The following is a 27356-nucleotide window of genomic DNA, read 5'->3' as shown; positions in this document are numbered from 1 at the left end:
CGGTGGCGGCGGTGAACAAAGAGGCGGCGGGCACGGGCCACCGAGAGAAGCCGAGCGCAGCCGAGCGCAGCCGAGCTGGGCCGATCCGGGCCGGGCCGGGCCCAGGAGCGCGCGGGCTATGCGGGCTGCCAGGCCGGGGTCGACGGGCCCCTGAACCCGGCGCCCCGGACCAGCGAGGAGCCCAGCCGCGGCCGCGCGCCCGAGGCGGCCGGCCCGCCATGGCCGGGGTCAGCTACACGGCGCCCTGGTGGGTAACCCTCCTGCACCGGCTGCCGCACTTGAACCTGCGCTGGGAGACCACCAGCAGCCAGTTCCGACCCGAGGACACAGACTACCAGCAGGTGACGCGGGCCGGGTCGAGGGTCAGGGTCCCAGGTCATGGCCCTTTTTTTCAAAGGTCTAAAGACACCCCTCCCCCATCGAGGGTCACAGCCCTCCTCCTTGTGGGTTGCCTGCCCCCTCCACGAGGGTCGCTGTCTCCCTCCCTTTTGAGGGTCTTAAGACGCCCCACTTTTCATCACGAGTCATTGCGGCCCCCCCCCTTCTTGAGGGTCTTCTCCTGGGTCATGGCTCTCCTCTTTCAGGGTGGTAAGGACACTGGCTCCCCTATTGAGGGTCCACCGCCCTCCTGCCTGTTCTAGCCTCCTTCTGGTGCTGCTTAAGGCCCTCTTTTCTGGGGTCCTGTGGAGCCACCTCCCTCCCCTCTGTGGAGCCCGCTCTGCCAGCTGTCAGCTCCTGCCCAGGCCCCTGTCCATCACAGGGGCTGTGTGGGGGCTGGGAATGGGGTGGGGGGTAGGAGGTTGTTGCCAGACAGAGCCCCCTGCCCATAAGGCCCTGCAGACCTGCTTGGCTGCCAGGCTGCCAGGCTGTGGGAGGCACACACAGTGCAGTGTGCCTCTGGTGATACCTGGCCTGCCTGGGACTGTCTGCCAGGATCCCCTGAGGGACACAAGGGACACAAGGTAGGCCACCACCTGGAAGGCTGGAGGGGGCTGAGCCTGTGCAGAACCAGGGGTGGCCGGGCCCTTCATAGCCCTCTCCCCAGTGACTAGGCTGTCCCTGAGGAGCCCTCAGCCTGGGGTCATGCCCAACCCCAACGCCAGCCCTGTCACTGAGCCACCGCTGTTTGAGTGGCAGTGGAACCAGGCTGTGGGCTTTTCCCTTCCTGCCTGGGGGTTCAGATTCCAGCATCCTCACGACTTGGGCACCTGGTCACCTGGCCATTGGAACCCCTCAGGGCCTCTCTATCTGACAGTCGCTGCACAGCCACCAGGGTGGTGGGGAAACAGCTTTGCTTGTTGAGATGGCCTGGGAGTCCAGTGTTTCATGGCCCATGTCACACTGCTCACCTGTTCACAGCTCCTCTGTTCCCTGTGGTCTCCTTCATTCAGGGGAAGAGAGCCAGAAGCAGAGGGTGCTATGGGCACCCCAGCTCTGCAGGGGAGCCCCAGGCTCCCAGTCCCAGCGCTCACCTGGCGCCTGCACCCCCATCCCGCAGATCTGTGTCTGAGCAGATTAGAGAGGGGCAAGGGACTGGCCCAGGCACACCCAGAGACAGCAGGATTTTACAAAACCCCACATACGTGCGTTCTAGAGGCCAAGCCCTGGGGGGCAACCAGTGTGGGGGCACCAGCTCTGGGCTCCCCAGGACCTCCGTGTGCTGGCTCTGCCACCTCTGTCCCAGGGGCTCTGCTTCCACAGGCCGGAGGCTGGGGCACCCTTATGGAGGTTCCTTGTCAGCTCTGCAGCTCCAGGCAGCCCCGGGGGGCTCCAGGGGTGTCCAGCCGCACTGGGCACTCCTGCTGGCCCGTCCCTGCAGCCCACCACACTTGGGCTGGTGGCCTCACTCCTGCCCTCCAGGTGCCGTCCTTCTTGGGTCTCCTAGCTGGGGTTCCAGGACACCTGGTTGGGAGTGAGCAAGGGGCAGGCCCCTGAAGGCAGAGAGGCCTTGGGGTGGCGGCCAGGTGTCCCTCAGTGCAGCCTGTCCTCCTACAGGGCTCTTTGCTCCTGAGAGGAGCTTGGTTCCTGCCCGAGCCCTGTTTCCTCGTTGCTGTGGGAGGCTCTGACTCACTCTCTCTCCTGCCTCCTCTCTGAGGAGCAGAAAGAACCACTGAATAATTCACGGGGTGGAAACCGGCCTGTCTCCATCCCCCGCCACCAGTGCTCCTTGCGGGGGGATGTGGGGTGAGCCAGTCCTGGGCCTGTGGCCCACCTCTACCCTCTTTGCTGGTGCTTTTGAGCAAGCGTGTGACCTCTCTGAGGCATCATACCTCCTCCCAGACCCTGGGCTGGTGCACCTTGTCTCCAAGGTCACAGCGGAGATGCAAGGGCCCGGGCTCCTGCTCCCTGCTGGGCAGGCAGCAGAGGGAGCTCCCTCCCCGGGGGGTGGGCTCATGGGGCACCATGGGCCATGGCTAGGGCCCCTTCCGGTCTTCCCTGGTGAATCAGTCCTTGCTGTGGGGGGCTACTGCCCTGTCCCACTGGCGGGTGGTGGACTCTTCATCTCCTGCTATGTGGGCTGGGTGCTTCCAGCTCCTGAGCCATCCAGGGGAAGGGGGGCCCTGGTGCAGACTTGGGGTAGATGGGAGACCAGTCTCCAGCCTTCTTGTCTGTTTCCTGCCCCCCATCCACTGTTGGGAGCCCTGGTGAAACCCACTGGAAAGCCCCATGGGCCACCCTGTTTCAGGGCTGTGTGTGGACATTTATCACTAGCCCTTTGTCACACGAACCTGAAGATGAGGAGGACCGTGTTCATTATAGAGATGAGCAAGCTGAGGCTCAGAGGGAGAGGGGACTGGCCCAGAATCACAGAGTGAGTGGGGGTCAGGCCAGAACCCTGCTGTCGATCTCTGGCTCCTGATTCAGGAGCCAGACTCAGCTGGGCAGCAGGTGGCTGGGGGCCTCCTGGGTGAGGGCTGTCCTGAGGCCTCCCAGAGCCCTGCGGGCCCCTCTGCAGGGGTGCAGGTATATTTCACATCCTGAAGGTTGTGATTTCTCTTGGCTGAGGGTCTCAGGCTCCCAGATTCCCACCCAGGCCTCCATCCTGGAGAGGAGGGACTCCCTGGCCTTGGGTGCATCTCTTGGGGGCCTATGGAGTCTGTTGGACGGACAGATGGTGGGGGTGTGCGGTGCTGGTTCTGTGAGGCTGATGGGATCTGTGATGGGAGAAGGAGGCCAAGGAGTTTGGGGGGCTGCCTGTGCCGTATCCCCACCTGACGCCCAGGAGGGGCGGCTGGCCTGGCCCCCCTGGGGCTGAGCTGCCCCACCATGCCTGGAGCTCCCACACACAGGGAAGCAGAGAGGTGCTGCCTGCCTTTCCATGGGGGCCATGAGCCAGGCCGTGAACACCCAGCAGGCCAGTTCCTTCCTGGAGCCTGGCCTGGAGCGGGCACACCGGCCCACGCACCAGGACAGATGGCAGCAATCGCCTTGGGTTTTCCCCGTGGAGGGGCCTGTTTCTTATTAGAGATGTGAGTGCTCGCATGTTGCTGGCATGACCCCAAAGGTGAGAGGCTGAAGTAGCCATGCGGAAACCTTGGGGAAGAGGGTCCCAGGCAGCGGGAACAAGCACATGCCAAGGCCCTGAGGCAGGGAGGAGCCTGACCTCAGCCCAGGATTAGAGTTGCTCTGGTCTGAACATGCTGCCTTGGGAGGTGGTGAGTGCTTTGTGCCCGGAGGTGTGCGAGCCCAGGCTGCTGGCCACTTACAGGGGATGTGAGACCACAGCACCTTAGTTTGATGCTATGGGGGCCAGGTCAGCCTGTGCCCATCAGCGGGTGGCAGAGCAGCCCCGTCTGGTGGGTAAGGGTGGCCCCGTCGCCACTCTCACCTCTGATGGGAAGGACATCCGCGCTGGTACGGGTGCTCTTCTAGTTCACGAAAGGCGTGCACACGCAGGGGCCGTTTGGCAAACAGGAAAGAGCGTGGGGACAGGAACAGAGCCTCTCCGGCCAGAGTCCATCCGAGCGCCTGTGCTGGGCAGGGAGGGGCACTCAGCCCTAGAACCCCGCTGTGCGCCCTTCTGGTTGCCTGCATTTTATCGCCTGGTGTTCAGGCCTGCATCCCTGGTCCCGGTGCTTGACACCTGGCTTCAGGCGTCACCCTGTGTAGCGGTCCAGCTTCTGAGGCTGCAAGTAACAAAACGTGCCACACGGCAGAGCATACGGGGAGCTGGGTGGCAGCCTCCGCAGCAGCCCCTGCACGGACGGAGCTCGGGGCTGGGCTTCGGGGTGCAGGGCTCACCCGTGGGTGGGCAGGGAAGCCCCTGCAGGGCTGCATTGACTTTGGCTGTTTCCCTCTTGGCCAGTGTCAAAGTCCAGGGGCAGAATCCAATCGGCAGCGCTGAGGTCACATGCCTGCCTTTGGCCGGCGGGTAGCTGGCCTGCTGGTGGCCTCTGCCGCAAGTGCACACCTGAGGAGGGGCAGGCGTTGGTGCCCGACTCTGGGTCCTTGTCTGGCATTGTGGGCTGTGCATCACCAGGCTCTGTTGCTAGACTGTCGGCTCCTGGTTTTCAAGGGTCTAAAGATACAGTGACAAGTTCTAGGGGACATGCAGGAAGGGACATTGCTCCTTTGTCCCTGGCTAGGGGGTCTCGGTCAGGGTCTGGGTAGGCAGTTCTGACCCCCAGGCCATATCCACTCTGCCCAAGAGGCTTGTGTTATTTTTTTCATAAATGGTTTTCTGGGCAGCCACACACTGGCCCTGGGGGTAGGTGCCATCAGCCCCATGCCAGCCAGTGAGCGCCTGTGAGTGAAAGACGTGGCCAGGCTCCACCCCCGGCCAACCCCCTGCCCCCAGTGGTTTCTGGGCCCCCAGCCAGCAGCAGGACCTGACCTCCTCCCGCCACAGACACTCTGCTGAGTCCTCAGTTGGAGAAGAGGAACCGAATCTGCAGGCACAGACAGGTCATTGATATGGGAAGTGCCCCATGTGGCCCCTGAGGGATTGGGGCACGTGACGGAGGCAGAAGCAGGACCCTGGTAGCACCCAGTTGCACTGCCTCCTGAGGTCTGTGGGAGTCTTGCCCTTGGCTCTGCGCTGGGCCAGGACATGCAGCCCTCAGATACCTCTGGGGCTCCCCATAGCCTCAGGGTGGGCAGCACCCTCAGTGGGGTGAGGCTCCAAAGGGCACATACTAGGCACTGCCACCCAGAGCAGGGCGGACCACTTCCCAGAGGACGTCCCCAAGCTAAGATCCTAAGGAGGGGCATGGGCCTGCCCTGGGGACTCTCCGGGAGACAGGATGACAGGCCAATAAGATTGGGCCTGCTACCTGCCCAGCAGGCCTCCTGACGGGTCTGCAGCACGGCCGATGTCTGCTGAGGCAGTGGGGGTCCACGCCACCGACAGGATAGAAGGGCTACAGTGGGCTCCGTCAAGGCCGAGCCGCCAGCCCAGTGCCAGAGCTGGGGTGGGCTTGGTGCCAGCCAGCCATGAGGCCACTCTTGTTCTTGTCTGGAGCCAGGACAGGCCCCTGGGTGTAGGGTGTGCCCCCAGGGAGCAAGGTCAGGTAGAGCTGGGTGACCACCGTGGGCCCCCACGAGTCTCCTTTTCCACTGCCCTCCTCTGAGGGCCGTGCTGTCTGTGCGCCCCTCCTCTCCCCCACCCATAGAAGGGGCAGCGGGGCTGGGAGGGACAGGGGTGCCAAAGAGGCTGTTTCCTCCCAAAGCCACCACTGTGGCCAGGCCTGTCCTTCACCGGCCAAGGGCTCCCCAAAACCTAGGTGACCACTTCTGCCTTGGAGAAGGGTGGCTGCCACCGTGCACCTGCCTGGCTGCCCGCTCTGGCCCTGCACACCCCAAGCTGGGTTCCCAACCGCCACGAGGGGCTCTCAGTCCAGGCTGGGCCATACCCCCCCAGGTCACCTGTCCCTGGTAGAAGCAAGTCTGGTGGTACAGGTGGCCTCTGGCTGCATCTGTGGCCTGTGGCTGGGGTCCCCAGACGTGGCCAGTGGAAAGGCACTTGCACACAGTCCTAGTGAAGAGCAGAGGAATTTTTTGGGTGTCACACTGGGAGGGACATTAGATCAGTGGGACGGAAATAGACCAGGCTGGCTGCCGGGCTCTCTGATGTCCATTCACACTGTGAGCAGGCAGTGGGGGCAGGGGGAGCTGGGCCTCAGCACTTCCTACACACTGGCCCCAGGCTGTGGGGGTGGGGGGTGGGGGTGCTGGGCCCAGGGTCGGTCGATCTGCCCTGTATCTCAGGTGCAGGGTGGGGCGGGGAGGGCATCCACACGGTTCCTGGAGGGCAAGTCCAGTGTGGTGTGCGCCACCTGCTGGCCTGGACATGGGACCTCAGACCCTGGTGGGGGGGCTTGAACAGAAATTTGGGCCCCTCCCAGGCTCCTGCCCAGCCGGCCGCTGGCTGCGCTCTCTGAGGCAGGACCACGAGCTCACCGGCATGGAATTCACAAAACCCAAGCCCAGCTCAGTGGAAATCTGTTTTTAATTTCTGGCCGGGATCTGGCCGCCACAGCCAGGCGTGCTGGAGGGGCCGGGGGCTGCGGCTGCACATCCAGCTCAGCACCCAGCTTGGCCCAGTGGCCCGGGCCCTCAGCATGCACTCGGTCTGGCCCAGGAGGCGAGGGGGCCTTTTCTGGAGCTTTCCTTGGGAGGCCTGTGCCGCCCTGCCCCTGCCCCTGTCATTTAAGTGTGGGCTGTGGGGGTCTCTTCTGGCCTCAGGTCCCTGGCCTGGGAAGAGGGTGCCCCACTGCCTAAGCGGCCTGGGGACCAGTGAGTCTGTGGCTGAGGCTGGGTCTCAGTGAGGTGGGGCAGCTGTGGGGTGTGCACCTTCCCAGCAACGGCCCAGAAGCAGGGTTCAGCCCAGTGCCCCCTCCCGGACCCTCCTCCACACTCAGGCACCAGCCCAGACACAGGGGAGGGGGTCCCCCAAGGTATCTCCTGGACACCCTGTCCCGGTCTCGTCCTCTGAAGGAGGCAGTTCAGGGGCTGGGGTGGGATGCCCCTTCAGATACGATCCAGGGCCCACTGCTCCCCTGCCCTCCTGCCCTACCCTGCCCACCACCAGCCTCTAGCTCTGCCCCTGGCGCTGCGGGCCCAGGCCTGAGCCTGGCCTGCTCTCAGCTGCCGGCTGTCCCCACCCCTCACAGTGCCCTGCTGGCACCCACTGACCCCGGAGGACAGTTTAGGGGACACCACCTGGTGCTTCGGTGCCCTCCCGAGGGCTCCCCCCATCTCTAAGCCTCTAGGCCAGCCCAGCAGGGCTGTGTCTTTGGTGCCCCAGTGCCAGGCCCGGAGCTGAGTCCACATGCCACAGGTGCTGCTGTTCTCTTTCTCCAGCTGGCATGGGGCCAGGGCCCTTTTGTGGGCCACTCGGCCTTCCTGCCCCGGGGGGGCAGGGGTCACCACCTTGAGGATGGTGGCACACCCTGCCCTTTGCCTCCTGGTGGGCCTGCCTTCAGGGAAGGCTAGCGAGGGCCGAGCCCAGGTGGGCTGGCGTGCAGGCCCGGGGCCTTGCCAGCTCCCAGCCTGGCTGGGCTGCTGCTCCACTGGGCGGGGATCCTGCCTCCTCCCTGCCAGCTGTGTGCCCTCGAGGAAATCCCGGTGACTTCCACAGTGAGGCGGGCAATGGGGTCAAGCTGCTGAGCCCAGGCAGCAGGGTGTTGGTCAGGTCACTCGTGGCGCCCCCCAGCCTGGTGGCCTGGGGCATGTAGGGGTGGCCTGCGTGGCCACGCTGAGCCTGCCGTTGCGCACACTCGTGCACTGACCGGCCTCAGTCGGGGCGGCCAGCAGGGGATGGAGAGGAGGCGTGGCAGGAACTGGCAGGAGGCCCACAAATCCCTCTCGTTCTCCCATCTGTGGGGTGGAGCTGAGCCTCCCGCTGTGAAGCTTTTAGGCAGATTGGGTGGCTGGCCACAGCCCTTGTGGGGTGGGCCTGGGGCCTAGGCCCCTTGCAGTCAGAATGCCGGCAAGGCTGGGGCCGAGCCAGGAATCCCCCCACCCCTTTAGGGTGCCCCCCCCCTCGCGTCTCCCTGCCCAGGCTGAGAGGACCTGCTGGGGGCCGGGGCTTGTCAGATTGCCTGACCAGCCTGGGCCTGGGCCTGGGCTGGGGTGGAGAGAGGCTTCCGAGCTCCAGCTCCAGCTCTTCAGTGCTTCCCAAGTGGGTGGGCTTCGGGGGGTCTCCGGGCACCAGAGGGGGTTGCATGGGCACAGGCCAGGGCATTCTGCTGGGCACGCTCTGTGGCAGGGGCTGCAGGGCCCTGGAGGAGGACGGGTGGGCATTCAGGGCTGAGAAATGACCCGGGAGGCCAGGAAGGCTTCCCAGGAGTCGGGGGCTGGGGGCCCTGGGTCCTCACCACTCTGCCCTGACTGAGCCCAGTACACTCCTGGGGCTTGAGGTGGCTGGTTGCCAGCGCCGGGGCCGGCAGTCGGGACGTGGGCCTAAGCATCTCGCCTTGCCCCACCGAGTGCTGACATCCCTTCCGTCACAGACGGAAAATTCCGTTTGGTCAGAGCCCAGATGCTGATCAGACAGTTCCCATTCTCTTTCTGAATGGAATGGGCCCAGGCAGAAGCCCAGACGCCAGCCGGAGGGAAGGGGAGGTGGGCCCATGGGAATGCCTGCGGAAGCCGGGTCCCTGGGAGCCCGTGCTCCGGAGACTGGGGCAGAGGTCAGGTGTGGCACTGGGCCTGGGGGCTGGAGGAGGCGGCCTCCCAGCCTGATGCTGCCTCCCAGTGCCGGCGCCCCCAACCTGGGCTCCCCCGTGTGACCGGAAGGTCGCTGTTGCCTCCCTGTGTGGGCCCTGCAAGGCTGTCCTGGCACAGAGCCTGCAGCCCACCCAGTGGGGTTGCCATTTAACGTTCCTTGGGAAGGAGCCATCCTGGTCGTGACAGAGAGGAAGGGGCCCAGCCTCTTGGAGCTTGGGGTGGGGGTCAGGGGCCCCCGTGTTCCTGAGCACCCACTCTGTGCCAGGCCTTGGGCCCACAGAGCACCACCCCTGCCAATGAATGAGCCTGTGGAGGCCTTTCTGGCGCCCCATGGAGGAGGTGTGTGCGGACGGACACCCGAAGTGGGCTCCTGTCCTGGAAGCAGAGGATGGCTGCGCCCTGTGTGCAGGGCTGTGGAGGCCATGTCGGGCCCCGGGGCCTCCACCTGCCACTGCCTCCTGGGCTTGAGGTGCGCATGCCCTTGGGTGCCATGCTGTGATCCCAGGTCCCATCGTCATCCCCAAGGGCCTGGCCTGGGGGTACCGGCCCCACCCAGACTCGGCTCCCCGAGGCAGGGCTGCCTGGGAGTGTCCTGTGTGTGAGGCTGCCGGCCCCTTGTGCCCCTTCCAGTCTCTGGCGAGTGTCTGGTGCCCTGGGCTTGGGGCCCCTCCACCCACCACCCACAACCCCTGGAAGTTTGTAGCCACTGCTGGGGAGCTCATGGGGCAGCCCCTTCATGTACATGTGTGAACGTGGGTATGTGTGGGTGTAAATTTGTGTGCTGTGCATGTGTGGGTGTGAACATGTATGTGAATGCATGGTGGTGGGTGTGCATGTGTGTGGATGTGTGAGCATGCATGTATGAACATGTGGGTGTGGATATGCACACGCTCACCTTGCCTGTGAGCAGCCCTGGGCTGGGCCGCCAGCAGCAGGGCCCCCACCAGCCATCTGCCCCCCACCCAGGCCGCATGCCCGAGGCCCCTGACTCCTTCCAGAGGCTCCTTGGGGAGGGGCTGCTCCAGGCTTCCGCACACAGCCACTCATCTAATCTAGGCAACCATCCAGGAGAGTGATGTGTGTGCCTGCCTTCATTTTACACATGGAGAAACTGAGGCACAGAGTTTAAAGTAGCCGGCTCAAGGCCCCATGGAGAACCAGGCAGAGTAGCAGCTGAACGGTGGCACTCCCTGGGACTCCCTGGGAGCTGGGCACCCCGGGGTGGGAGCCTGGCAGGAGGCCCTCCCCAGGGCCTCTGTCCAGCCGTGAGCAAGGCAGTTCTCAGCCTCCTGCTGGGGACACCCAGGGAGTCTCTCCTCTTGATCTGAGCTCCTGGGCACAGGGCTCTGGCAAGGGCCATGGCATAGCACCGCAAACTGAGAGGGGCCCAAACTTGGCCTCATGGCTGCCAGGGCCCTTCGCCCGTGTGAGAGCCCGGGGATGGGGGGCGGGGGCGGGAAGCGCCCATCCCCTCTTGCACAGCCAGAGGGCTGACCGGAGGCCGAACAGGACTGCACGTGGACGAGCTGGGCTCAGGCCAGCAGCTGCCCACGCCCAGCTGGAGAGAGCTGCTCCCAGGTTTCTGGTTTTGTGTTTTAATTATAAAGGTAGTACATGTTCGTGGCTTTTTAAAAAAAATAGAAAAACAAACCAACAAAAAGAATCCAGCAACAGAAAACTAACCCATTCAAAGCTGTAGAAGAAGGTTCAGGAGCACTGCTCACCCGCCCACCTCCAGGCCGGGCCCTGGCGCCTCCCAGCTTACCTCGCCCCAGGCACTAGGGGCCAGCTGGGCCTGTGATGCTTATCTTGCCTCAGCTTTCTCATCTGGTCAATGGGAGTGGGTGGTCCTGGCGCCACCAAGGCGCCTGATCCAGATGGGTGAGCTCTCTGCCTCCTGGCACAGGTCGGTGGGAACTGCTCACCGCCAGGCTGAACTCCAAGCCCTGTGCCCCGACCTCACCCCCTTGCCCAGGAGGGCCCACGGAACCTGGATCCTGGGCAGGCAGGGCTTTGAAGGGGACTCAGGGGGTGCAGGTTTCTAGGGAGGGATGTGGGGGGCCTGATGGAGGGGTTGGGGAGGAGCCGCAGTGGCAAGGACTGGTGACAGACTGGGGGCTGGCAGGTGGCTTTGGTTCTGGAAGTGCAGATATTCCCTGGAGCCAAGGCCCCGGGTGGTGGACTGTGCCGCACTTTGCTTCTGATCTGTGGGGACAGGTCAGAGAGGCCCTGTGGCACCCCTGGTCGGAGTCCAGCCTGTGCACATGCACGCAGACCCAGGGAACCCACAAGAGGGCGCTCTTCCAAGTACCTTGATGTTTATTGACTCCCCAAGTTGGGCAGTGTTGGGTAGGGTAGAGCTGGTGCCAGATGCCAAGCCCCTTAAGGTACACGTGTCCCCCACCACAACTGGGTCCTGGCCCTTGTCTCAGGACCTCGAGGGAGCCTTGGGCTGAGAGGTGGCTCTGGTGCCAGCCCCATGAGGCCTGCTCCCTAGCCCCACCACTGGTGAGCCGAGGCAGTCAGCTCTCCTGTTGGTGCAAACCCGGGCCCAGATTGCTTAGTGAGCAGCGCGGGGCAGCCAGTGGGAAGGGCTGGAGCAGCGTGTGACTGCAGCCTCCCAGTGGTGCCCTGGCCTTCCCCTGGAGGATGCCTTCCTCCCACACTGCCTGGCAACCGTCTCCAGGGAGAGAGCTGCTGGGTGGGGGGGCGGCGGGGGGTGGGGTGGAGCTGAGATGTGGTCACAGTGCCTCTGGCCCAGCCTGTTGTCCCAGGGAGCCCGGAGGGGCACTAGGCCCCGGTGTTCCACCCCCAGCAGCTCCCCAGCTCAGGCCGACGGAAGGCTGGGTTGCTGAGTGCTCAGACATGGGGAGGGGGCTGTTTGAGGGTCCTCCTGGGGTCCAGGCCTTGGGGCCAGTGAGGGCAGATGAAAGGTGCTGGTGGTCCCACCACAACTGCGATGGGCCCTTGGGGTGGGCACCTCCACATGTCGACCTTCGAGTGTACTTCCTGTGCTGCTCCCAAGAGGTGCACGTGGCCCCTCTATCCCCCACCCTAAAGCCTGTGCTGAGGGTCCCAGAGGGCCAGTGGCGCGGGCACGTGCCCCCTTCCTCCATGCCTCCTCCGGAGCCGTTTATCTATGAAATGGGGTGAAGCAAACTGACCTGGGGCTGGGCTGGTGCCCTGTCTCACCAAGGGAGGCCCTGTGCTAGGTCTGACTCTCCACCCTATGAGCGCCCGCTGGGGCGGGGTGGGGGGGGAGGCCAGCCTCAGGGATGGGTTCCTCCCCGGACATGGCGGGGAGTTCTAGGCCCTTCAGGCTTCGGCGGCTAAGGGTCCTGGGAAGGTGGCCAGGCCCAGGGCAGCCTGAGCACAATGGTGAGGATGGGGGCTCCACTGCCAACAGCCCCAGCAGGGCCTCTACTGGGGTGGAGCCTACCTCTGCTCCAAGGCCACACCCCATGCATCCCCTCGAAGGGAGAACCCTGCTCAAACATATCCCACCTTGGGCTCTGGAGCCCAGGAGGTGACAGCTCCCATGGGGAGGGGCCCGGGGCAGGTAGAGAAGTAGACCATGTAGCCTCCCCCTCCTGGCCCCACACAGTGGAGCTTGGGTTGGGTCCTGGTGTGTCGTGGTGCAGGGTTGAGGACCAGACTCTGGGTGACCACAGGCACCGCACGCAGGTGTCAGGGAGCCATGACCCCAGAGGTGGGGAGGGCTCTTTGGGAGTGAGTGCCCAGTGCCTCATTCTGGAGCTCAGGTGGGACGTGCTGATCTGGGACCCCACCTCCAGCGCCGCTGCCCCGCCCACAGGCCCTTCTGCTGCTGGGCGCCGCCGCGCTGGCCTGCCTGGCCCTGGACCTCCTCTTCCTGCTCTTCTACTCCTTCTGGCTGTGCTGCCGCCAGCGCAAGAGCGAGGAGCACCTGGACGCTGACTGCTGCTGCACCGCCTGGTGCGTCATCATCGCCACGCTGGTGTGTAGGTGAGTGGGACGGGGCGGGGCCTGGCCTGTTGGCGGGGGCGGGGCCACGGCCTAATGGCTGCGTCCTCACTGCTCTTCGCCCTGTCCTAGCGCCGGCATTGCCGTGGGGTTCTATGGCAACGGGGAGACCAGCGACGGCGTCCATCGGGCCACTTACTCGCTCCGCCACGCGAACCGAACGGTGGCAGGGGTCCAGGACCGTGTGAGTGGCTGCCGAAATGGCAGGGGGCTCTCCCGCTGCTAAACTCCATGCCTGTGCGTGTGCCTGAGCTACTGGGAAGAGGCCGGGTGGAGCGACCGAGGGGTGGGCATGTGTGGGGTGGTCGAGCGCCGGCTCACCCGCCTGCCTGGCGCAGGTGTGGGACACGGCCGCCGCCCTGAACCGCACGGCGGAGCCCAGTCTGCAGAGCCTGGAGCGGCAGCTGGCCACACGGCCTGAGCCCCTGCGGGCGGTGCAGCGGCTGCAGGGGCTGCTGGACGCACTGCTGGGCTACACAGCTGCCATCCCGTTCTGGAGGAACCTGGCCGTGTCCCTGGAGATGCTAGCCGAGCAGGTGGACCTCTATGACTGGTACAGGTACTGTATGCTCCTTATGGTCTGCCCCACCTGGCCTTGCTGCCCCGGGGTTAGGTTTTACCTCCCAAGGGCCAGCTGGCTGCCAGCGCCCAGTGCCTGAGGTTCTATGGGTGGGTGGGTCTGGGCCTCCAGCAGTCACTGGGACTGATTCCAGCCCAAACAGCCCAGAACCACCCATGGGTGCCCCTCTGGGTCCCCAGCTGTTGCCTTGACTCTGCCGGCCGGAGTCCAGACACCTGACCTGCCCCAGCACCTGCACCCTCCCCCAGCCCCCCGGGGCCCACATGCCCTGTGCCCGCAGGTGGCTGGGCTACTTGGGCCTGCTTCTGCTCGACGTTGCCATCTGCCTGCTGGTGCTGGTGGGTCTCATCCGCAGCTCCAAGGGCATCCTGGTTGGGTGAGTCTGTGTCCTGGCCTCCCCTCCCCCATTGGTGGGTCAAGCTCAGGGTTTGCCCCGGGGGTGAGGGGAGAGCCATAGGCCCTGTGTGGGCAGAGCCGCACCTGTGCAGTGGGAGCTGGCCTGCAGCCTGCCTGGTGGCACGACTCCCGCCGTCTCCCCTCCGCACCTCATCTGGGGGTGCTGACTGCCTCTCGTTGTCCCAAGGGTCTGCCTGCTGGGCGTCCTGGCCCTGGTCATCAGCTGGGGTGCACTGGGCGTGGAGCTGGCTGCGTCTGTGGTGAGTGGCAGCTGGGGAGGGTGTCCTTGTCAGCAGGGCCTGTCATGGGGGTGGGGAGGGAGCCTCAGTCCTTGCCCCTCCTGACTCCCATGGGACACCGAGGGTCCGAGGGTGGGCCCTGCCCTGGGGCACACAGCCTGTCCTGCCATCCCTCCTCCCACCCTTCGAAGGGTACCTTCCCCAGTGAAAGTAGACCCTGGGGGCTCAGGCTCCACCCCTGAGAGGCGGGGGAGCCCAGCTTGGTTGCCCCGTCTTCCTTGCCCGCATCCATTCCAGGGTTCCAGCGACTTCTGTGTGGACCCCGACACCTATGTGACCAGGATGGTGGAGGAGCACTCGGTGCTGAGTGGGGGTGAGTGTGCACGCCTGTGGCTGGGCTGCGCAGGCCCTGCTGAGTGAGGCCGAGGCACCCAGGCGGGGCACCAGGGTCAGGGTCATGGGGAGGCCGCCAATGACGGGAGGGGCAGATGACATGGGGGGCAAGGACGGGTGCAAGTGGTGGGGAGAGGTGACAAACGGCTGCTTAGAGCAAGCAGCCAGGGCAGCTGCCAAAGATGGGCATTGAGTGAGAATAGAGAGGGCTGTGCCCCGTGTGTAAAGGCCCTGAGGCAGAGACACACAGGGGTGTTGGTGAGGCAGGAAACACCTGTGGCAAGAGGAGAGGGTGGGAGGCATCAGGGCCTGGGGTGCTCAGGACTTTGGACTTCACGGGTGGGGAGCGGGGGAGATGTGTGGGGAGCGAGTGTCTTCCTCAAGCTTCTCTGGGCGGTTGGAGCAGCAGGGGGTCAAGGAGGGAGCTGGCAGGAGACGGGACGGCTTGAGCCCACCGGCGAGAGAAGAGGACAGCGAAGTGGCCAGGCCAGAGGGCAGGCGGAGCTGACGGGACTTCCCCAGAAGTTCGGGTGTAGAGGGAGGCGGGTGGCTCCAGGCTGTGCGCTGAGTGCAGTACAGGGCGCAAGGGTGCTGACCAGCCCTCAGCGGACTGTCCCCCACTTTGCCCAAGAAAGCCCCAGGGGCGAGCACATGGGGCTGGGTTTAGCCCATTTTGTTAAGGAATCATTTCCACCTAAGCCCGAGGAGCTGCACCGTGGAGGCAGGGGAGCCTGCTGTGCCAGGGGCTGGCCAGGCTGGAGATGATTGTCCCCGCCATTGTCCCAGGCCTTGGTGCCCTCGGCTCTGCCCCCCCAGGCCCTTACTGGTCCTGCGTGAGGCCCGCACACCAGCCCCGTTTACAGCGGCTGACGTGAAGTGGGGTCTTCGTGATGTTTCCACACGGGCTTGGAGGGGCCCCAGACCTGAGGGGCTGGGTGTGGGTGGGGCCAGCCCTGCCCCACCCTCTGGCCCCTGTCCCCGTGCTCATCGTGCTCTGGGCCCCCAAGGGCCCCCAGCAAGGAAGCCGTGTGGAGCTGCAAAGCTAGTATCCTATTCAGGGGGGGTCTCTGACCTCCCGGGGGGACCCAGAGGCCAGAGAGCAAGGAGGGCAGGGGGCAGGTGGTCAGGGTCTCCTAGGGTTTCCAGAGTCAGAACTGTGAGTGGATCCCTGTCTTTAGATGCTGGGGGCTGAACTGACCCTGTTTCAGTGGGTGGGGACAGACAGGACAGCTGTGTCCTGCCCGGGCCCTCCGGGCCGCACCTCCTTCTCTTGGAGACGACACCCCAGCCTCACTCAGGGTGTTCTGCCCAGGCGGCCCATGAGTGGGGTGCTTCCTGGGGGTCTTCTGACCCTGCAACCACCCCCGGCCCCCCTGAGTACCCCATCTGCTGCTGACAAGGGAGGGCAGGTAGGAGGCTGCCCCCTGAGAGAGTTGTTCCCCACGGTGGGGACACAGAGAAGAAGGGCCTGGGCCCGGCCCAGCTCCCTGGGGGCCAAGTCCACCCCACATGTGACCGTAGACACACACATGTGCACACAGGCAGGCACACAGACACACCCACGTGGCCTGTGTGCACATGTGCATACAGATGTGCACATACCCACACAGGTGGGCACATGCAGGCCCACACATGTGCCATGTAGGTGCATGTGGACACACAGGTGTGTGCACACGTGTGCCTGTGGGAGCACGCACAGCCTCGCTCACGCTTGCTGCCCTCTCTCCGCAGACATCCTGCAGTACTACCTGGCCTGCTCGCCCCGCGCCTCCAACCCCTTCCAGCAGGTGAGAGCTCGGGCTGCTCCGGCCCCTGGGTCGCAGGGAGGGGCCCAGGTAGAAGCCCCCCACAGGCCCTGGCCCCTCATCTGGGGTGTCCACAGCCCCTTAGGCCCACTGTCAGGGCACAGAATGGTGGGGAGACACCACATTCAGGTCACTGACTGCCCCCCTGGGTTACGGCCCTGGTGCCCCCGTGCCCCCCAAATCCCTGGGGCCCCCTCTCATTTCCTGGGCTGCCCTTGGCCAGCCCTGCAAGGCAAAGCCAGTGGGTGGGCACGGAGGAGCCCAGGGGCACCTCGCAGTGCGGAGGTCCTGTGCCGACTCCAGAATAAGTGGGCAGGTGTGGCCATGGTGGGTTCGGAGGGAAACCCTCAGCCCGCTTGCTGCCCGTCGCTCCCCGTGGCTGCCTGGCCCTCGGGGTCCTGAGGACCATCTATCTGCTTGAAAGACCCTGCACCTCCAACAGTCTGCATCCTCTGGGTGTGTGGTGCCTGGGGGCCAGGATGCCCTGTGTGAGGCAGGGCCTGGGGGGGCATAGTGGGCTGCTGGCCTCACCACCCTCAGCTGGCCTTTCTGTGGAGCAGAAGCTGTCGGGCAGCCACAAGGCGCTGGTGGAGATGCAGGACATCGTGGCCGAGCTGCTGAAGACCGCGCCCCGGGAGGCCCCGGCCACCAAGGTGAGGGGCGGGCACGAGGTGGCCAGGTGGTGCCACTGCGCAGGGGCCTCCTGCCCATTCTTCCACACAGGTTCCTCTGTCCCTCTCCTCCATCCTTCCCTCTGTGTCTCTGGGGATGTTTGGTGCCTTCTTTAAAAAATTCTGCCCTTTGGGTTTTGTTTTTTTTTTAAGATTTTATTTCTTTAGTTTTAGAGAGAGGAGAAGGGAAGAAGAGAGGGAGAGAAATATCAGCGTGTGGTTGCCTATCACATGCCCCCTACTGGAGACATGGCCTGCAACCCAGGCCTGTGCCCTGACTGGGAATTGAACCTGTGACCCTTTGGTTCACAGACCGGTACTCAATCCACTGAGACACACCAGCCAGGGCTCTACCCTACATTTTAAAAGTTGCACAAACTTCTTATATTAAAAGAATAGGGAGACTGGGAGCAGGTGCAAGAGCAGAATGAAGACCTGCCTGGCTGTGATTCCTGCGCAGGTGCGCCCCCTGGGGGCGTCCTGGGGACCTGCGGCAGGGACTGTGCGCGCCCCGATGCTGGGCGTCTCTCTCTCTCCCACATGCACACACGGCACTGTTACTGCCACTGCCGCCGCCAGGCCCCCTGGAGGCCCACGCACTGCCCCGTGCTCTAGGTTAATGTTACTCCCTTTCATTTCTCATTTCTGCCAGGGCACCCTTGGTGCTTTGCAGCCTGAGTGGGCAGGTAGGTGTGTTGGCAGCTTGGGTGCCTCACAGTGCCACATGGGTGGCTTAGGCATATGTCTCTCATGCTTGGTGGCTGGAAGTCAGAGACGCAGGGGTGGACAGGGCAGGCTCCCTGAGGCCTCTCTCCCGGGCATGTGGCTGGCTGGCTGTCTCCTCCCTGTGTCCTATGTCCCGATCTCTTCCCCCGGGGGCCCCAGTGAGACCAGCTTAGGGCCCCACCCACATGGCCATATTTTACCTCCATCATGTCCTCACAGAGCCTTCTTCCACCTACGGGTGCGTGCCGAGGAGCTGGCGTGAGGGCTTCAGCAGGCGGGTTCTGGGGGGGCAACAGTCAGGCCATAGCAGTAAGTCACGTTCCAAGACCCAGTTCAGGTTGCAAGGGGTCCTTAGAAACCGCACCACGGTAGGTCAGGTCCAGTGGCTCATCCAGAGGGACCACTTCACCCCTGGGGTGTGTCTGCTCGGCTTCTTTCCTTGGAGATGTAGGTGGATGTGTCCGTGTGCCCGGGCACACACGGTGAACACACACCCAACAACACGGACATGTGAACACACAGGGCGTAGACACACCCAACAACACGCACACATGAACACACACGACACAAACACCCGTGATCGGGCTCACTCTACACAGTGTTTTCAGGAATCTTCTGTCGCTTTAAAAGTCATGGAAATTTTCCTTTGTCTTTAGCTATTTCTTAAAATATGGCGTTTAGAAGAACCAGGCCCGCCCTGGCTGGTGTGGCTCAGTTGGTGGGATAATAGTCCTGTCACCAAAGGGTTGTGGGTTCAGTTTCAGTTTCCAGTTGGGATATGTGCCTGGGTTTTGAGTTCGATCCCCCGTCGGGGTACGTACGGGAGGTGGCCAGTGCCTCTCACATAGGCGTTTCTCTGCATTCCTCCCTCCCTCCCTCCCTCCCTCCCTCCCTCCCTCTCTCTCTTAAAAAAAAAGGAATGAAAACAGTGTCTTCAGGTGAGGATAAAAAAAGACCCAGGCCCCGTGTCAGGAGACACGAGGGTACATCTGTCCCTTCTGTGACGATGAAGGGACCACATAGTGGTGTCTACTGGACAGGCATTTGTGGGTCCTGCTGTTCTCCTCTCACCTCATGTTCTCAGCTGTCCCCCTGAAGCCAGGCCAGACTCTGGGGGTGCTGTTCGTAAAAGCTGGGGATCCTCAAGGCCTGAGTGGAGATGGCAGGGTGGGGGGACGGAGACCTGGGAGAGTCCCAGGCACCAACCTGGTGCCGACCTGCCGTGGTGTGTGTCCCCAGGATCCTCTGCTTCGTGTCCAGGAGGTGCTGAACGGCACAGAGGTGAACCTGCAGCACCTCACGGCCCTGGTGGACTGCCGCAGCCTGCACCTGGTGAGACCGGCTTCCAGGGCTGGGGCTGCGGCGGAGAGAGGGCGGCGGCCGGGGGCCGTGGTGGGGACCCAGCCCAGCCTCCAGGCTGGAGCGAGGGACGGTCCAGACTTCTGTGAGCTGGGCTGCAACCCCAGCATGTCCGTCTCACCCTGCCGTCCCCCCTCTTCCCGTCCCTGTGGGCCCTGCCATCTCCGTCCCTGCCGGACTCAGGACTACGTGCAGGCCTTGACTGGCTTCTGCTATGATGGCGTTGAGGGCCTCATCTACCTGGCGCTGTTCTCCTTCGTCACCGCCCTCATGTTCAGCTCCATTGTCTGCAGCGTCCCACACACCTGGCAGCAGAGGAGGTGAGGGGCTCGGAGACGCCCTCGAGCTTCCCCGGCCATGGTGTGCTGGGTGCTTTGGGGACCTGCCTTCCGGACACCCCCTTCCTGGTCCCTGCCACCAAGCCCTGCAATCTCTGTGAAGCTGGCAGGTCCTAGAGGAGTCCCGTGTCACAGGCGGGACACTGAGCCTCAGGAGCTCCCAGCAGGGAGAAGCCCCTCTTGTGGGGCTGGCTCCCTGCCCACACCCTCCGCGCCTCCGGCTGGTCTCACGGCACCTCGTCCGTCCCCCGACCCTGTGCGGGTGTGCAGGGCTGTGGTGGGGTAGAGCAGCTGGCTGGCTGGGGAGGGCCCCAGGTGGCTGTGGCTCCCGCGGCCCGGCTGACCTGAGTCCTGAGTGACAGCTCTTCCCTTCGTCTGCATTTGTACTTCATTGTTCTCCGATGTGATGGAGATGCCGCTGCTGCCGATGGAGGCGGTGATGATGATGAGGATGGTGGTGGTGATGGTGGTGCTGACGGTGAATTCAGGGCCTGATCTTGTGCCTGGTGCTGCTCCCCACAGAGGCCCAGACGAGGACGGGGAGGAGGAGGCCGGCCCGGGGCCACGGCAGGCGCATGACAGCCTCTACCGCGTCCACATGCCCAGCCTGTACAGCTGCGGTAGCAGCTACGGCAGCGAGGCCAGCATCCCAGCCGCGGCCCACACCGTCAGCAACGCCCCGGTCACCGAGTACATGTGAGTCCCATGGAGGCTGGGGCAGCCCGGCAGGGGCAGGCGGAGCCAAGCCGGGCCGGCTGCAGGAGCTCTGTGCGGCCACCGGCACACCTGCCCGGCCACGGCTGAGAGGGCAGGCCTAGCCCGTGCGGTGAGCAGGACAGGGTGTTGGAGAAAGGGGCAGAGCCAGAGACGGGGGGGCTGCTGGGCAGAGGCCCACAGGAGGCCACGCGAGGGGAGAAGGGACCATCCCACAGTGGGGCCATGTTAGGTTTCGGCCTGCCCCCTGCAGGGGCCACCAGGGTGTGGGGTGGGCTTGGCCTTCTGTGCCCAGGCAAACCTGGGTGGAGGCCACAGGGAGGCCACTGGGTCAGACGCAGGGTCTGTGTCTACCTGGTTGTCGGGATGCTGTGGCCCAGGGCCAAGGCCGGGCACGAGGTGGACAGGCGGCCAGGTGAGGGCAGGCCCTGGTGGGGCTGAGGCGGACACCCTTGGGCCCACTCTGAGCCCGGGGTTACTGTGCCGGGTGCTTGCCAGGAGGTAGCACCCAGGGACAGTGAGAAGGCCCAGGGTGCACCGCCCCTGCCGGGGCTGTGGTTAGGGTGCCGGGCAGAGCAGGGTGACACAGGGTTTGCCTGGCTCCAGACCTGGGGCCTCCACAGACCATGACCATTCACAGCCCCTCTCTCCTTGCTCCTCAGGAGCCAGAATGCCAATTTCCAGAACCCCCGCTGTGAGAACACCCCCCTCATTGGGCGAGAGTCCCCACCACCCTCAGTAAGTCAGGGCTGGAGGGTGGGCGGGGGCGTCACCCTGCCTCCTGGGTGGTCTGCTGTGGTCCTCTGTGAACCTGCAGCCGGGTCAATGGGGCTGGGTGGGCTTGCAAGCTGGCCTTGAGGTACCCTGGGGCCTGAGTGGACAGCAGAGGCCAGTGGCCTGGCCACTAGTTCAGCCCCGAGGGTCCCTGGCTGCTTCTTTCCAGCCGACTTACTTCCTCCTCTTTTTCTTCTTCCGGCACCTTGAGCTGAACCCAGGCCTTGGCCCCTGGCTGCTCCAGACTGGCCTGGTGTCCCCTCAGCCATCAGGGCTGAAGCATGGGGAAGGGGGGACAGAGCGTTTTCGTGCCAAAGAGAAGGAGCGTACAGAGAGCCAGGGCCCCAGGAGGGCCTCCTGTAGGCGGTGGGCTGCAAAGGACAGGTTGGCCAAAGGGGCTGAAGGTCACCTTGCTTCAGAACAAGTGCTCTGGTGTGCAGTTGCCCCACGGTGCCCTGCAGCAGAGCCGGCCGGGACCTCCTGGACCCGGGGTGCCATGGGCTCCCCGGCTATCACCCAGCCTGCACTGTGCTCCAGCCCCCACAGCCGCCCCCGGCTGGGCCCTCACCCTGGCGTTGAGGCCACTCTCTCTTTCTCTCTCTCCTGCACCCCTCCCACCCTGGGCCCTCCTAGCGGTATCTGGCTGCCCTGGACTCTGGCAGCCACACGGGCTGGCAGTTTAAGCCCCTGGACAGTGCCCGAGCGCGGTGGTGGCCGTGCCCTCAGAGTGACAGGTACTGACCCACCTGGCCCCTGCCCTGTGCAGTGCCTGCCTGCCTCGCCTCCTCACCTCACGCCCTCTGCTCACTGCTGCCCGCAGCAGGGCTGGCCAGGGCCCAACAGAGGTGCCCCGGGGCCACCCCAGTCGGTGCTACGGGGCGGGCACAGGCCTGTGAGCCTCGTGGCTTCCAGCACAGCCACAGAGACCTCCGGGGCCGGCCCTGGGCCGTCACCCCCACATCAGGGGCAGCAAGACCTGCCCCCCAGCCCAGCTGCAGGCAGCCGCAGCTGCCCTAGTCACCTCCCAGCCAGGAGACCGTCTGTCCAGGCCCCCGGCGAGCCTGGCCCTTGCGGCACGGCCCTGCATGTCCAGAAGTGCACACAGGTGGCGCCGATGAGCGTGTGGGCTGCGCCCGGCCATCCCCATAGTGCTGTGCACCTGCATGGGCTCCCTCAGCGGTCTGGGCTGCTGCCCCTGCCCCCTCCGCATGTCCACGGAATGCCACGGCCCCTGGTGCCCGCTGCTGCTCCTCCTGTGTCCTTCCCGGCCCCCAGTGGGCAGGACAGACCCTCCCCACCAGGAGTTCCGGGAGGGCTCTCAAGGACAGGGGACCGTAGGGGGGTCTAGCATGTGGCTGGGGGGTCAGTCTGCCAGACTCCCTGACCGCTGCCGACCTGTGGCACAGGTCTCGGCCTTTGTCCCCATCCCTATGGGTGTGGGACCCTTTGCACATGGACCATAGCACTCGCCTCCTCCACATGTGTTCGTGGGCACACACGTGTACTCACACACAAGTCCCACACACACATGTGCACTGAGCAAAGCCCTTGTGCCCAGGTTGGAGGAGTTCAGTGAGATGTGCAGCCCTCCCCTCCCCCACTTGCCTGTCCCTGCATCTGGGACCTGGGAGGAGCCCACAGCTGGTCCCCCAGCTAAGTGGCTGCAGCATCGTCTCAACCTGAGGGCCCCACGCAGCTTCAGGGGCCCTCCTTTTCCGGGGTGATAGGCTCTGAGTCCTTGTGGACCACCTGACTCTTCCTGGAACATGCCCCACCCCCATCCTTGCACAGCACCCCACAGCGGGAGGAAGGCCTGTGTGTGGCCTTCAGGTCCTGGGCTTGGGGGGCCTTTGAACTCTGGCTTTTCTGGGTGGGCAGGGTGCTTATCTCATTGGGACAGGCCCTCAGGGCTTTCAGTCCCTGCACTGGGCCAGCTGGCCCCTCCCAAACCCTCCCCCAGGGCTGCCAGCCACGCGCCCTGCCCCCAGGAGTGCTTGCAGCTGGCTGAGGCTGTGCCCACCCCCTGCTCACCGACGCCTCCCTGTCTCCCCGCAGTACACGTCCAGCATGAGAGCCAAATACCTCGCCACGAGCCAGCCTCGCCCCGACTCCAGCGGCAGCGGCCACTAGACCACCAGGCCGGCCACCGCCCCACGTGCCAATCACCCTGTGGTCCCCAGGCCAGCACTGACGCTCCCACCTCCCTCTGGGCCGCCTGCCAGGCCCTCCCCTCCCCTTCCTGCAGGAGCCTGGAGTTCCCAGCAGGGACCCCAGCCACACGTCCCGGACACCTGCGAGCGCTGCCAGGGGACATCCCAGCCCCACGCCCTCTGTCCTCCCGGGGTTCAGGTTCACAGAGCCCTGCTCCAGACACCCCTGGCCTGCTCCTGCAGCACGGGGACCCTCAAATCTGCAGCTTCCACCTCGCCATGCCCTCCTTCCCTCTGCAGCCCTGGGTCGCTTCTGTGCCCTGGTGCCGGCACCTCCTTGCTCCGCTCTGTGGTGTGTCCCTTCTCTCCCACCCAGCGCAGGCCCCTCCCACCAGTGGCCAAAAGCCTCCCGAGGGGCGACCTTTTCTGCCTCCGCCCAGCATCGCTTTCTCCCTCAGCAGCCGCAGCACCAGGCCCTCCACACCGCAGGAGGCCCCAGGTGTCACGGCCAGTGTAAGCCGCCCACCCAGTGCTGGCCGCCTTCTTGGTGCCAAACCCCCTCCCTCTCTCCCCAGACTTGGCAGCTGGTTCCAGTTCCCTCTTGCACTAACCACACTCATCATCTCTAGGGCAGGCAGGCCACGGGGCTGCTGGTGAGCGCACTTCCTCCCGTCCCCCTTCCATCCAGGACAGGTGCAGTGTCCCGGAGCCCAGGCTTGGGGATTGGACCCGAGCCTCCTGTGAATGAGCCCCAGCCCCTGCCGCCCCTGGGGACTAACCACTAACCTCACCCCAGTCACCCACCGGGGTTCCCCGGCCAGGCTGGCGAGTGTAACCCCGAGTCCAGGACAGCCGGCCGGGAGTCAGGCCGGCACCGCCAGTTCTTCTTGGGTGCTGCTGTGGGGGGCACAGGCAGCCTGCCCAGGCCCCGGAGAGGCCTCCCCAGAATGGTGTCGCCCCAGGCAGACTGAGGGCTGCAGGACCGAGGTCCCTGTGGCCTTGGTCTCCCTACCTGTGAAGTGGGAGCAAGGCTCCCTTGGGTGCTTTTGGCTTCAGTGTACAATGTTTGCCATTTCCTGCCGTGGGCGGGCCAACCCCATGTCAGGACAGGAAGGCCCCTGCCAGCCCCAGCCCTGGCTTGGCCGGCCTCACACAGAGGGGCTGGTGCTGGCTGTGGCCTGTGAGGCCCCTGGCCGGGGTCCCACAGAGGGAGCCAGGCAGCTGGCTGGGCAGTTTACAGATCAGGGGGCGGCAGGGACGCTAACTCCCAGAGCGAGGGCAGCACCCCTTCCTGGGCCTGCTTCAGAGAGGCCGCCTCCCTCCCACTGGGACCTTCTTTCTTTGTGCTGGTGTCTGGGACCAAAAGGGCAGGGACCAAGCCACATCTGCCCCACCAGGGGTCAGCCTCTGCCCTGGGAAGGGAGGGGGCACTAGAGGACCCACCCTGGGCTCCTGGCATGGCCAGACCTTGCCCTCGCTGCACTGTGGGGCCCTCCAGGGGCCGGGCCACAGCCCGTCTGCCCACTGGTGCCCTGGGCTCCGCCCCATGGCCATGGTGGGAGCATTCAGACCTCCCGTCAGGAGAGCCCCGCAGTCTTGCGGTGCCCGCCATGTGCTCCCCACAGCCCTGGCAAGGCCGCCTCAGGTGAATGTGGGTCTCAAGGGCAGCAGCCCTGCCCACGACCTGTGACGACTTGGTGCCCCCTGTGCGGGCAGGCTGTGCCCACTTGCCTGTGAGGACCCCCTGTTTCTTCACTCACCGACGCTGGACACAGGAGGAGGAGGAATCCAGGGGGTTCAAAGATGAGCTTCAGCCATGGGGCGGGGTCCCGTATTGGTTTTCCTTTTGTTCTGTGTTGGGGCCTCTTCCTGGCCATCCCCCACCCTGCTAGCCTGCCCACACCCCTGCACCAGTCCCCCACCCCACTAACCTCTCCACACATCCCCACCCCTGCACCAGTGGGCCTTGGGCCCCTCTGGCCCTGCAGCATCCTGGGGGCTGGGTCCTCGACCATGTGGGGGGCAGGGAGCCTACAAAGCCCCCCACAGGGCTCAGGCCCCACAAGCCGGGTGAGCAGGAGGCGGGGTCCAGCTGGAACACCTGGCCAGCGGGCCCCGGCTGCTGCCCCAGGCGGGGGTAGTGAGCGGGAGGCCTGGTCGGAAGCCCCGGACCCTTCTCCCAGCCCCACCCACCCCATCTCACTATGCAATTCCCATCCAAGGACCTGCCCCTGCCCACCCCAGATCCTGCCCAGCCTAGGAGGAGAGTGGGTGGCAGCCCCCTGGGGTCCCGGTGGGGGCAGCCGGGGGAAGTTTTGGTTCAGCCATCACACGCTCATGTTTGCTACACACGGTCTCCAGATAATTTCGTTGAGACTCCACCCCTCCTGGCCCCCTCCCACCAGATTTAATGTCCGAGCTGACTGGGGACAGAGGCCTGAGCCACGGGTCACTGACCTCTGACCTCCCCAGGGCCATGGCTGGATATGCTGTCGCTGTGTTTGTTTTTTCTTTATTTTTCCCCCCAAACTGGACTTGGGGTTTAATTTTTATATCTTTGGGGCTTTATTTTTCTTGGCAAATACTAAAATCTCATCAATATAATTTCCGTGGTTTCTATTCAGCTTGGGTTTCATGTTTTAAAATAAACAAATTTTAAAAAAACAGGCCTCCCTTCCTGAGTTGTTCTGGCTCCCACCCAAATCCATGGGCAGGGTGGCCATGAGCGGGGACCCTGGGGCTGGGGAAGCACCGTGGGGGGGGCGGGGCATCGTCGGACGCAGGGTTTGGGGGCGGGGCTTCCGCTCCACCTGGCAGCTGCTCCCGCAGGGCGTGTGGCAGGGAGCTGCGCTCTTGAGGGCTGTACGAAAGCCTGCTTTGTGCTCTGGATCTGCAGCGGAGGGGACTGGGTGGCGGGGCGGAGACACCGCCACCACCTGGAGAGTTGAGAGGCCAGGTGGGAAAATGGTGGGTGCTGTCTCCCGGGACTGTGGGAGAGCCACGGCGCAGGGAAGGGCCTGAGGCTCTCAGGTCTGGAGCCCAGAGTAAGGCTGGGGGGAGCAGCTTCCTGCTCCGGGTGGCTGCTGAGCAGGGGGAGGGCGGGGCAGGAGTAAGGCCAGAGGCCTGGCCCAGGGAAGTCGTGGACATGACCCGAGGCCGAGGGAGGGGAGGGGAGAGCAGGTGAGGTCAAGGGCATGGCTGTCCTGGGACTTCAGCTAGGGGATGGTTTGAAGGCAGGGGATTGGAAGTCCACTGAACAGAGAGGAGGGAGGTAAAGTGGACCCTGCTGCCGTGGGGCGGTGCAGTCCAGGGAGTGGCCTGGAGTTGGGCCCGATTGGGGGCGGCGGCCTCCAAGGACCCGGTCAGGGTAGGGCTGGTGCACTGTCAGGGCCGCCGCGTGGTTCCCTGGGGGCTGGGGGCTGAGTCCACCAAGCTGCTGGTCTGGGCTTGGCTGTCAGTGCCGCGTCGGAGCAGGGAGTGAGAGGTCCATCGGCTGAGGTTGAGGACCCAGGGGTTCTGCTGGGCTGGGCCATTAGGAGAGATGGCGACCAGCCCTGTCCCAGGGCTGTGGCTCCAACAGTGGCAGGAATGGCCTCTGGACATTACACATGTTACTCAAACCAAATATTGGTAATGACCTTAAGATTCACACCCTGGCCCTGGCTGGTGTAGCTCAGTGGTTGAGTGCAGGCCTGCAAACCAGAGGATCGCGGGTTTGATTCCCAGTCAGGGCACATGCCTGGGTTGCAGGCCAGTTCCCAGCAGGGGACGCACAAGAGGCCACCATACATTGCTATTTCCTTCCCTCTCTCCTTCCCTTTTCCTCTAAAGATAAATAAAATATTTTTTTAAAAAAGATTCGCACCCTGGCTGGTGTGGCTTAGCAGACTGAGCACCGGCCTGAGAACCAAAGAGTAACAGGTTCGATTCCCAGGCAGGGCACAGGCCTGGGTTGAGGGCCAGTCCCCAATAGGGGGTGCGTGACAGGCAACGACACATCAATATGTCTATCCCTCTCTTTTTTCTTCCCTTCCCCTCTCTCTAAAAGTAAATAAAATCATTTAAAAAAAGAACTCTTTTAAAAATAAAACAAATAATAAAGGTCTTAGGAACCCGAGTTGAGGCAACAGGAGAGGAAGATGTAGGTCCCACTCTAAGGGTGGGAATGGACCTGAACTTCACTGATGAAATGGGGGGTGATGAGGAGAGAACCCCGGCCTCCAGAAGCAGCACAGCAACTGGCTGTCCACGCGAGGCTGAGTGGAGCAAGACTGACCTTTGAGGCCATTCCACACCCAGACAGCTATGTGAGAGAAAGAAAAAGCACATGTCCACAAATTTAACCAAAAAACAGAAGGGCTCTTTCTGAGAAGCTGAAAACCACCGTCCGAGAACAGCAGCCTGGATGACGCACTGCTGTGGTGTCACCCAGTGAGATGCCCGCTGCAGTGACAGCACTCAGCATGCCCACAGGGACACTGGGAAGCGGGGTGCTGCTGTAACGAACCCCGAAGCGTGGGGCTGGTGTTGGGATTGAGG

The 27356-nt window shown here is 64.2% G+C and overlaps 1 protein-coding gene across 2 annotated transcripts; it reads left to right on the top strand.

The window, feature by feature from the left end:
* On the top strand, positions 1-25475 carry TTYH3 (tweety family member 3). 2 transcript variants are annotated; one of them, XM_037137910.2, is made up of 15 exons: positions 1-341; positions 12485-12654; positions 12745-12856; positions 13011-13231; positions 13533-13628; positions 13836-13908; positions 14185-14260; positions 16012-16067; positions 16646-16738; positions 18722-18814; positions 19025-19161; positions 19702-19875; positions 20556-20631; positions 21301-21401; positions 22723-25475. In XM_037137910.2, the coding sequence occupies exons 1-15, from the start codon at positions 219-221 to the stop codon at positions 22736-22738; spliced, it is 1617 nt and encodes a 538-aa protein (XP_036993805.1). In that variant the 5' UTR covers positions 1-218; the 3' UTR covers positions 22739-25475. The 2 variants fall into 2 exon arrangements, with proteins under 2 accessions (XP_036993805.1, XP_036993806.1); XM_037137911.2 differs by lacking the exon at positions 21301-21401 and having other exon boundaries at positions 2-341.
* The last annotated feature ends 1881 nt before the right edge of the window (positions 25476-27356 follow it).

The sequence above is a fragment of the Artibeus jamaicensis genome, unplaced genomic scaffold, assembly GCF_021234435.1.
Source record: "Artibeus jamaicensis isolate MK-2021 breed Jamaican fruit bat unplaced genomic scaffold, CSHL_Jam_final scaffold_3151, whole genome shotgun sequence".
Lineage (NCBI taxonomy): Eukaryota > Metazoa > Chordata > Mammalia > Chiroptera > Phyllostomidae > Artibeus > Artibeus jamaicensis.
Note: the sequence above shows the minus strand (reverse complement) of the source record. Positions and strands in the feature narration are given on the sequence as shown.